Genomic DNA, 11,445 nt, shown 5'->3' with positions numbered 1-11,445 from the left:
TTGAAATAAATATTAGAGTTTTGTAGATTAACATATTTTACGCGGAGTTACATCGCTATCGACAGTATACGTTATTGCTTAATTTTTTATCTTAATACACAATATAATAATAGTTTATCTTCCCCGCAGAGTTTTGCGCGGAAGTACCATTACAAAGGCGCGCGAGCATAGGAAAAGATTTCTATTATACTGCGTCTATGCATGGGGCCTCTCCTTGCTAGTGTTAATCCTCGCTATCGTTGCTGACAGCACGGAAATCCTGCCAGACTATCTGCAACCTAATATTGGTAATAGGGGCTGTTGGTTTACACGTGAGTCATTTACAACCGATAACTGTTGTCTGAGATGATGTAACGTAAATTTGTCAATGCTAATTATGAACTTCTTGGAAAGATTACTGACTTTTCGTAACAAAAGCTGACTTTGTACAACGTTGGTTATTTCTTCTCGCGCCTTCTTGCTAATTTATACATTGGAAATAGATAAAGTTGGGAATTTTGTTACAAGATGAATTGCAGTTAGAAAATTCATTTAGCATTCAAAGTTGAACGTATCGGGGAGAAGGCAAACGTAAAGTTTTCTTTCTATCGTCGTGCCGCAATTATCCGATAATTAAAAACTTTCTCGAGCAATCGTATTGATCGTGCTAGAACAAATTTAGGTATCATTGATCCTGTATATAAAATGTTATTAAATGAATTGCTCGCGTAATAAGTGTCATTTATATTGCAACGTAATAAGTATCATTTATAAAGCAACTTCATTCAATTAAGAAAAATTCTCAATAGTCTTTACGATTCAAAGCGAAGGTAAAGTTGCCGTAACAGACTATTACCGAATTATATTTTTTTAATTCAGTCACGTCTCTTATTTGTAGATGGAGTAAATCTAATTTGTTTATTAGTAAAAATATTAATGAAACGAAATAATTAAATGACACAAATTAGAGGAAAAAGCATTTTCATATTTACGTTACAATGAATTATCTTCATATTGTGCGAAAAATTTTAATTATTTTAATCTAATGATTTTTAAAAATATTTTTTAATTTAACAATACAGAAAAACAAGATTCGTACAGCGAATTAACTTTCTTCATCGGACCGGTGATGATTCTGCTGATATCTAACGTAGTGTTTTTCATTCTCACGTCGATACATTGCAACAAGGTAAAAGCAGAGATAAAAAGGGTAACTACGGACCCCACAGATCGCAGAAGCAAACAATTTCGTTCCGACAAGAAGACGTAAGTGTTCGCCAGCTTAGCAGGAATGATTTTCTTTTCATTTTCCGAGGCAATGTAAACAAAAAAGATATTTTAGCAATAAATTAGCGATTAGTGCACATAAATTTTGAGCACGCGCGTCATTTCGGAACTTTTAGTGTCAGATTTATCATTTTTATTGAAGTGTCCTTCTTCGAAGTTGTAGCACAGCCTACACAAATATACGAGAGAATTATTGCTCTCTATTTAAAACTACAAAACTAGAAACACAGCAATAAAATTGTGTGTGTTCAGAAGCACGTTTTATACACTATTAACTTTGGTTATGAGTAATCAGTTAGTTAGCTACACTTTTTTTAAAAATAATCATTAGAGTTCATTCTACCTATATAAATAGTAGCTGTTAATTTTCAATGGATGAAAAACATGTGATGAATAATTTTTTTATATACTTATAGAAAGGCAAATTAGAGTAATAAATGGCGCGATAATCGGAGTACTATAAATTAACAATGTAAAATATATTTCAATATTCATTACTAGACGATCGAACGTGTTTCGACTTACCTAAAGCCATCTTTAAAGTAAGTAATCCTTAGTTAATATGTTCTCGGTATTCGCAGAAACAAATTCTCAATATGCAATATAGATAAGTGGGTGTGAGTAAAGATCATTTTAATTTTTATGATTAAGAAGCACAATTAGTTGACGTTCGCACTTTTGAGTGAGTATATTTATTATATACCGCGAATTTATTTATTGTGAATAACAAAAATATTAATTAAAGATCAATTCCTAGTAAGCAAGAAACATTTTGAAACGTTGTAACGTTGCTACAATGTTGCTGAAATGTTCTAATATGTTTCTTGCTTACTGAGTTATTATTGATATCGCTAATAATGGCGTGAAATAGGCCGAAACATCCAATCGTCTTGTATGAATGTATATATATTTTACGTTGTTAATTTATAGTGCACCAATTGTACCGTCCCGTTTATTTTTTTACTCTCACTTGCCTTGAATTTTTATTAATGTTAAAATTTTGAATTTTAAGAATCCTAATTAAATATTACTTTTCATTATTGAATTTTTTTTATAGTAAGAAATTGCAAATAGTTAATGTTTGAATCTAAGATACAATTTTAAATTGTTGTTTTACGGATTTTACCTATGTTCTTTATATTTTTATGCATTGTTTATTTTAGTAAAATTTTATTTCACAAAAAAGTTACATCTATATTATTTTCTGATAGATTTATCATGAACATCAAACTATTTATCGTCATGGGAATATCCTGGATTTGCGAGGTAGTGTCATTCTTCCTGGTGAAATATTTAGATTACGAACATTGGCACCATGTGTTTTTCTACACCAGCGATATCTTCAATTGTCTCCAAGGTCTACTGATCTTTATTCTCTTCGTCTTGAAGAGTCGCGTGTATCAAGCACTTCGTAGACGATTGGGATACGACACTAAGAAGAAAAAAACAACCCCGAATAACGCAACTGCGACTTTACATGATCCTTATAAAGTCAGGAAAAGCACAAGTGACAGCACATTAACGACGTTCGCGATTAGTTCGACACCATAAGGTAATAATTGAGACTGTCTAGTATGATAATTTACACATAATATTCTTGTGTCCTCGAGTCATGCTCTATCCAATTTGTGATTATCTTAAATACGTACTCAGTTGAAATAAGTAAAAATCTTCTTTCTATCAATATTTTATTAAGCAGGGTATAAATTTAAATTAATTATAGCGCATTTTAAATTATATGTAATTATACGTAATAACGACAACCTTTATTTCTAATTTTCAAATGAATTATATTTGAAATAAGGTCAATTTGCTGCTATAATTTTATTATTTTCTTAATAGCAGGAGAATCAGTAACCCTGACAGGAGAAATAATTATGTTTGATTGGACGCGCGATCTGGCGCCACGAAAATACTTACACAGTACAGATCTTCAAGGGACATCCTCGAGAATGTTCTACGTCTCAAGATGTTCCTTGGATAAAGTGTGCTGTGTGGGTAGTGGCATGAATAGGGCTTGATGTAGGATACGATTGTATAAAGTTTTCTTTTGTACTGGCCTATATTTTGATAATGGACTTATTCGTAACTGCTATTCTTGACTCTCAGAAATGTCTGCTAAGAAGTTTTGAAAATGGCACAAGATTCTATATGTATATCACGAGCATTACTTTCCAAGTATTAGATTTACAATTATAGAAGTTACATAAAAAAATTCATCAAGAATACCAAAGATTATCTTTAATCACCATAAATTACAAACGATATTTTTGCATGTTACGGCATAAAACGTATGATGCATAAGTTAAGTGATTATGATAAAGTTATAATAAGTAAAATTAAAAAAAAATGTATCTAAAACGTTATTGTTAAAACATTAAATAGTTCCTGATGTATTTTTGCACTTGTATATTTTTGTTAAGAAAATATTTTGGTTAAAGAAGTCGATCTTACTTGAGGCATTTTGACCCTGCATCTGTTCGCGCTTGTTTGATCTAAAATGTTTATTTTTCCTATGTAAAAAAATTGTTTTTTTTCTTAAATTCTTTTTAATCATATTGATCTAAAGAATGTAATCGTATAATAAATTTGAATAAATCAGCAGAATTAAGAGGTATTCAAGAACAAGCTGCTTTTTTAAATCTGATGATAAGCAGATCAAATATTATATAATAATATTTATAACAATAAAGTTGTTTAAACTATCTCACAAGGCATGTTCAATATTTTCCTAATCGTATAAGTATTAGAATGTTTTTTTTTACTGTATATGTACTGTTATGACAATTAATTAGTTTCTTCGATAAAAATCGACGGGAATAGAAATATTAGAAAGTTCATAGATAGCAAAAACTGCTTTTATTTTAAATGTATATTCAAATGGAGTTTATCAGTAAAATTATGATATCTTGCAACAATATATTTGTTTACATTATGTATTTAGGATACATTCAGATGTATTCATTGTATTCTTAGAATTCGTCCACATTATCTAACTGAATTTCCTGAAGAAGTTCGACACCTGTGAAAAAATTCAACTCGAAACTCTTTACGTTCGACTCGAAGATTAACTCGATAATGTGAACATTTCTTTCGACGTGCGCTACCGTCTTAATGCTAAAATCGTTCTCTCATGTCACAAAACTTGAACCGGCTTTTCCTTTTTTTAATGAAAAAACTTCTTATACAAAAACAAAGATATCGCGTCGGATAATCTTTTACTCGGTACTTGATTCTAATGCCAGATTCGCACTCTCGCGCAATTCACATCTTTCTGATATAAACGCACACTTAAAGTCATAAAATCTGTTATAATACGACCAGCACCTATATAAATCATTCACTCACAGAGCTTCCAAAATCACTTAGAATTATATTAATAATGACAAACTAGCGCACAGTCGCATTTCATATACGTATTTATTACAAAAATATCTTCACGTATTACATGGTAATCCATCATTTAACGAATGATATTTTTTCAATAAGAATTAACATAAATTACTCGTAAAAATTAATGAATTGATTAACAAGTGAATTAGTAAAATTACTATGTCTGTTATTGATAAAACTATCACTAGCGCATAAATATATCTCCTCAGTACATAGTACAGTCTCTTTCTTTTTGTTTATACTACAATGTCAATATCGGTAATAAATTCATTAAAACAACGTAAGTGTAATAAAAGTTCTCGCTAATAAACTCTTGTGCTTAAAATACAGTGATCAAGGAAAGAAATACGTGAACATTATTATAATTATGATCATAATAATGTACAGGATGTATAATTATAATTAAAATAAATATAATTATAAACTCACCAACAAATTGCGCACGTGCATAATAAAATTAAATTTCAAAATCACAACATGAAACTCTCAATTTATAATATTACTTACGGATTTCCAAATCCTAAGATCTCGTAAAATTCCTAAATAAACGCAACCTTTTAATTTTGCATTATAAATATGCAAAATGCAATCAATCATTGATCGTCCTTTTATTTTATACGAAGAATTTTTGCACGGACTAGGATATCGCTTAAGTTCGATCGCTTTATCACTTGAAATATAACGATACTGATCTAACGTCAGATTGAATAAAATCTTCTCTTCGCGTGTAACTCAATAAAAGTTTTGAGATATGATATCGCTGTGATGTCATTATGAGTACTTCATCTTCGGCCATGAGCATCTAGATATAAATCAGCTGACATTAAACCACGATTAATATCTCATCAGTGGGTTATATAGACATAAGTCTTTGACCGTTAAGTCGTGCCTCGGGTAATTAAAATAAAGGCATGTTCAGGCACTTTCGGAGCGCCGGAGAATAAGGATGAAGCTCCTATTAGCTTGGCTTTGAATGCAAATTAAATACGGTTGTCAGGGCTTCCTCTCGTTCGCGGTCTCCTCCAAATCCGGATCCTCATTGATGATTGAAATGTCGCGAATCGATGGTCTGCGCGTTTTCCAAGCTTCCGGCGGGCTGACCGGCACAGTGGTCTTCGTCAGCAGCTTTGGTCCCGAGATTGTTATCATAATGGCTCCCGCCGGAGCAGTCAAAAGTACCGAGAGTACGCACATCATCAGTACGATCTGGGCGTATTCGACTTGCTCGTGATCGTTCTTGTCGACCTCGTCGAGGGTAACGGGTGCCAGAGCTGCCTGCACGGTTGCCTTAGACATCAAAGCCAAAGCAATGAACACTTTCTCTTTGAGATTCAGTTTGGAACCTATCCCTAGCAACACCGTTATTCCGATACGGATAATAATACCAGCAAGTAAACAGCTTAGTGCAAGGTAGACGGTTTTCCCTTCGAGCTCACTAATCTTGATTTGTGTGCCGGTAAGGCCAAACAAGATCGGTTCGAATATTATCCAGAAGATCTCGAAAGATGTAGCCACCGGATTCTGTAAAGAAGAAAGAACAAAGAAAAATACACAATCACGATCACATGAATTGAAATTTATGAACGTATATTTTTCATTTAAAATTTATATTGGTCTGAATTTCGTTTGTTAACATTTTCTATGAATGAAAGCAATTATTATATTTATTTCTATTTTCCTCATAAATCTCGAAAGCGAGTGATGTTCGACGAATGAAAACAAAGGGCAATGATAGCAACAATTTAATTCGATTTACCGAGGTATGCGCAACGCTAGATGTTAAAATGCCGCGAATACAATGACATTTTCCACAAATTTTCCTCTAAAGGAGAGTCGATTCGGTATTCGGTGATGATATCTCGCATCGCATTGTCCATGCGCTCGATATCGATATGGAAATCTTCCAACGTTGCATGTGGAAATGCGGAATATTCAGAGTTCACGCGGTGTGCGAGCTCGTATTTACCGCTATTGTTTACATGCGCTTGTAGTGCGTAGGAAATCTCATCGATATTGATTTATTTAATTTAATTCCATGCAATTTCCAGATAATGCATGTAACATGCTTTGCAGATACAAGAACATTATAGCTAACATCCATGCTTTTCACACAGCTTTTCTTCTATTAATATTAAAAACTATTTAAAAAATCATATTTATTTATTATTTCTTTAAAAGACAATAATTATTCATAATTATATTTTTTAAGAAAGTATCACATTTAATTTTACAAGGCGACGAAAAGCTAGTCATAAAGTTTTGTGTGTTTATAAAATCATTACCCAGGTCATCATTTTGACGTAAAAATGATAACAAATAAAGTTAGCTAATTACTATCTGAATAGTAATTATATAAAAAAACAAACTTTGAAGAGTTAGTTAAATTTTATTAAATACCAAAAGATTGCATGAAAAGATTTTCATTAGTTGGTGAACTGAAAACCGCTCTATTGACTGCCTGGGAAAATTTTTCCGTGAAAAGATACACTGCCATCGTTGATGCATTTTTGCATCAAAATTATAGGTGATCATTTTGAATATTAATTATTATTTTTAATATTTAATAAAATAAAAATTAACACTACAGAGTTAGTTTTTTAACATAAATATACGTTACTAATAATTTGATAAACGTAAAACTTTGCGACTAAATTTTTTGTTATCCTGTATGTATTAAAATTAAAATATAATTTCATACAGACAATTATGTTTAATTAAATTTAATCGAATGAACTTTGTGAAAAAGTGATAAAATTGTATTTAATTATATTTGATTTTATGTAATTACATCTAATTACATATAATATTCAAAAAGAGAGATGTTTTACCGGGAATGAATTATTTCATTATATGAGACAAAAGGACGTTTTACTGTCACCTTGTCGCGCGATTGTTCCGTAGTAATTAATCTAGCCGGGATAAATTATGCCGGCATGCGACATACGACGTGCATATCATACGGCGGTAATATCGACAGATGCTGGTTACAGTCACGTCACGAAACGCGTGCAAAAGAACGTGTCGCCGCCATTGCACCGCCATGGACAGCGTGGAATGCGACGCGATGCGGAAAACGGAAATAGGAACGAGCCAGTTGACTCCCAATCCGCATCCAGCCGAATAGTGACGATACATCGATCTGAATATTTCACGAGATTCAACTTATTGGACTAGGAGAGTGAAACTCTGCGATGTATTTCCCTTTCGTCGCCGATACGTTCCTTTTCTCTTCTCTCAAGTTAAATATTTAATATTTCTCGCACTTAGACTGGAATTGCGAAATTGCAATTCAAAATATCTTCAAATGTGTCGTTTTTATCCATTAAATCGTCCGAAATTTGTGTTTTATAAAAATATAATTCAGAAATTTAAGAATGTATGTGTCACAACTCAAGGCATTACTAAAAATATAACAACTTCACATAGATCATTCTATTATTACATCTGAATGCTGTGTAAAAGTTTGAGCACAGTTTTCTTGTTTAAAAATTATTTAATTTTTTGCTTGCCTTGATTTTTACGTAAAATCGCATTTGCAATACTTGTTTGTATTACAATATAATACAAATTTAATGCGAAAAAATTATGATTTAAATTAAATTTTTCATATACTCTAATAAAAATGAAAATAAAACTCTAATAATCTATATTCATACAAAAATTAATTTGGATTTACTTAATTATTTAAAACTTATTTACTTAAAACTGCAGCGAAATATGATAATTGCGCTGCATAAGCTACTAAAAATCAAATTTGTTGTTTTTTGTCGTTAACTTCAGGATGTTTTACGATAAAATTTTTTTATGACTAATATTTTATAACCAAAGCATTCTTTAGATTGTATCACTACTGTGGCTATTTAATAATGTATTAATGTGTTCTGCGAGAGTTGGAACTACTATTTAATGCATTCGCATGAAATTCGCTGGAGGATTCTCTTATCAACAACTTATTCGCCAGACTAGTAAACTCGTGTATAAGTTTTATAACGTGTACATAAATTTGTACTTACATCGTCCATGTCCCAACCATCTTGTTGCCAAAAGTAGCAGCTGACGAAAGCTGCAGCCACGACCGCAAGCGGCCCGGCACCACCGAGCTCGATTGCTTCACTGCCGAAAACCGCTAGCAGACCACCCCCAAGTAACATCAGCACTCTTAGAGGCACTATGAAGGGCTACAACATTAGCACATAAACGAAGCGTTAGGATCTAATAGAAAGCGCCGCGTCACGATTATGAAGTGATTTATCGATTTCATTACAAAAGATAAGTTTCGAAATATGGGCTCCTTCGTGTACATCCTTCATACATGTACACGCTTGATATAAATGATGTAATTAGGCGGCAGCGTCGAAGGGACATATAAGCTTGTCATGTGCTTTGACTGCTCGAACAGCGATTATATCAAAATTATATCACTCGTGCTTTTTACAAAAACACCCATTAAAATAAATATAATGGAAACTGAAAATTAAAAATTTATTTCGATTATTTTGTAATATCCTCAGAATCCCAAGCTATGGAAATGTTTGGCCCAAAGTAATAATATACAAATTTAGAAAGCAACTAATGTGTAAATAGCGTTCGTGAACAAAGAGGCAATTTTTACAAAAATACATTCGATTGATCTGATGCACAGATCTTGTAAACAGGTTAAGTATATCTGAAATCAGATAAATCAGGTTACAGCGAGCTTGTAAGAATACTGCAACCACCGCCGCAATGCAACAGCGCTAATCCTCACGTGAACGATACTTTAGATACGATGAGAGGTGGCGATGCAGTAACCGAGTCGACTTCTTCGCCAAATCCGCGCACCAACATTTAATTCACCCAACGTTTCCAAAACCTCCCAAGTCTCCGGGTAAATTCAATTGAATTTCAAATCTCTTACGAATGAAAGAAACACTATTGTCACCGGTTCTTGTTCGAATAAGAATGTATATATCGTTGGAAAATAATTTATCGTTAAAAAAATGTAACACTACTTTCAAAAAAGTATGTCGTTGTTTCAGATACATCGCTATTTTCTAGTTGAAAACTAAGTCTAACTTTGAGCACTCACTTATAATCTACCTTATTGAGGACAGCTTTTTTGCGCAACGCTAATTATAAACTGCCTCTCGATTTTTACATTAAATATGAAGTATTTCCCGACTGAACGGAAGTTTCAAATAACTTCGAGATTTATAAAAGTAAATCCTACGTAATACGAAAAAGATATTTAAAAAAATGAAAATAATTAAAAGAACCGAAGAAGTATCCTTCTTATTAGAGATAATATAAGTATATGAGATAAAAATAAAAAATAATATAAACATCTAGAAAATATTATTTGTTTTATTAATAAGAGATTGATCTATTATTTGTTTTTAATACAAATTCTATTATTGAAATAGAGTCATACATGTTAGAGTAGTAACTGCTACAGTGCAATATGTCATACCATTTTTCTAGCAGAAGTTCTTCTACAATTGCTTAAGATATTGGAAGAGAAAATCTATTTCTTACTCTGATCTTCAAAACTACAAATAATTCGATTGCATTGGCTAGGAAAAATGTTGAAGTTTTGGATAATACAGCATGATTTTAGAAAATAAAATGAGAAGTAAATTTTGTCTTTCAATATTATATTTATATAAGCAATTGAAAGATGTTCTACTAAAAGAATAGTACAAGATTCAAGCACTGTATAATTCCATTTCAACAATGATAGAATGGGTATTAAAATCAAACGATAAGTCAATTTCTCATTATAAATAAATAATGTATTATAAATATTAAGAAAACCATAAATAGTGCATGTCGCAGGTATTAATATTATTTTGTCTATCCTTTGTGTATAGGATGCTTTGGAAAATCGCTAATAATTTTGTAGATAATTAAACGCGTCTGAGATGCCGCGTGAGTATCGAATAAGAAAGTGTAAACGTTTTTTAACAAACACAAAAGATTACCCTAACAAAAGATACTCGGCGGTTTGCGGATGTGAGAATCTCTGGTACACGATCTCCAGTATACAATTCATAAAGTGTTTACAGGATTTTCACGGCCAGATGATAACTGTATAAGTGGATTTATCCTGGCAATAGTAGATTTATTCGGATTTGCACTCATGTACTCTATCCCCGCGAGTGCTTTCGCGGTATGCAGCGAAATCTAGTGCGGGCAAGGGAGATTCATCGCTCGGTACGATGTGGGGTGAACGACTCCCCACTGGCTGACCCTATTTCCGCCGCAACCCTTTATTCTTATATCTCGCCCTGGAACAGTCAATTTGCGATCTCGCGCAATCCGACACGACTCATGAGATTATATAACGTAAAGTATGCTAATTTTACGAGCGATTTCTGCAGTATGACAATGCGATCAATACGACGTTTCTGTTTTCGCAAAGACAATATTATTATCTTTTTAAACGATATTCCCTGTACCTTTCGCACGTGTACTTTAAGAATCGAACAGTCAGGAAAAATTTCGAGAGTAGTAAAAAATACATACATCGCTGTGTTACATATATTGTGAACTTTAGTTCGTTCCCTTTAGAAGGCACGTTTTTCGCGTTTAACCGCGACTGACATAACTTGCGGACGGTGGCTATAAGGTTGCAATTTAAAGAGAATGTTCAAAACGCATCTGCGGCATCCGTGCAGAAACTCCACGGGCTCTTCGCACCGTGCGACACCTTCTCGGTGTCCGATACGCCCGAGAGTAATTCCTTTTTTTTTTCTCTTTCTCTCCTGTAAAGTTCTTGTTCGTGCCTCCCGAACACGCCCGCGTTCA

At 32.7% G+C, this 11,445-nt stretch overlaps 2 protein-coding genes across 2 annotated transcripts in view; one reads left to right on the top strand and one right to left on the bottom strand.

Annotated features, from left to right (window-relative positions):
* Positions 1 to 2,915, top strand: part of LOC108755002 (G-protein coupled receptor Mth2) — a 9,100-nt gene extending 6,185 nt beyond the window's left edge. Inside the window, exons 8-10 of the mRNA XM_018497702.1 lie at positions 130 to 311; positions 1,062 to 1,245; positions 2,478 to 2,915. Of these exons, the coding sequence (XP_018353204.1) occupies positions 130 to 311; positions 1,062 to 1,245; positions 2,478 to 2,817 (706 nt within the window). The 3' untranslated portion in view covers positions 2,818 to 2,915. The remainder of the gene's footprint in view (positions 1 to 129; positions 312 to 1,061; positions 1,246 to 2,477) is intronic.
* A 2,309-nt stretch (positions 2,916 to 5,224) lies between these two features.
* The window catches only part of LOC108754964 (mitochondrial sodium/hydrogen exchanger 9B2), a 23,438-nt gene continuing 17,217 nt past the window's right edge, over positions 5,225 to 11,445 (bottom strand). Inside the window, exons 5-6 of the mRNA XM_018497644.1 lie at positions 8,673 to 8,837; positions 5,225 to 6,180 (exon numbers count right to left, since the gene is read on the bottom strand). Coding sequence (XP_018353146.1) covers positions 5,653 to 6,180; positions 8,673 to 8,837 — 693 coding nt within the window. The 3' untranslated portion in view covers positions 5,225 to 5,652. The remainder of the gene's footprint in view (positions 6,181 to 8,672; positions 8,838 to 11,445) is intronic.

This window comes from Trachymyrmex septentrionalis, unplaced genomic scaffold (assembly GCF_001594115.1).
Source record: "Trachymyrmex septentrionalis isolate Tsep2-gDNA-1 unplaced genomic scaffold, Tsep1.0 scaffold83, whole genome shotgun sequence".
Classification (NCBI taxonomy): domain Eukaryota; kingdom Metazoa; phylum Arthropoda; class Insecta; order Hymenoptera; family Formicidae; genus Trachymyrmex; species Trachymyrmex septentrionalis.
Note: the sequence above shows the minus strand (reverse complement) of the source record. Positions and strands in the feature narration are given on the sequence as shown.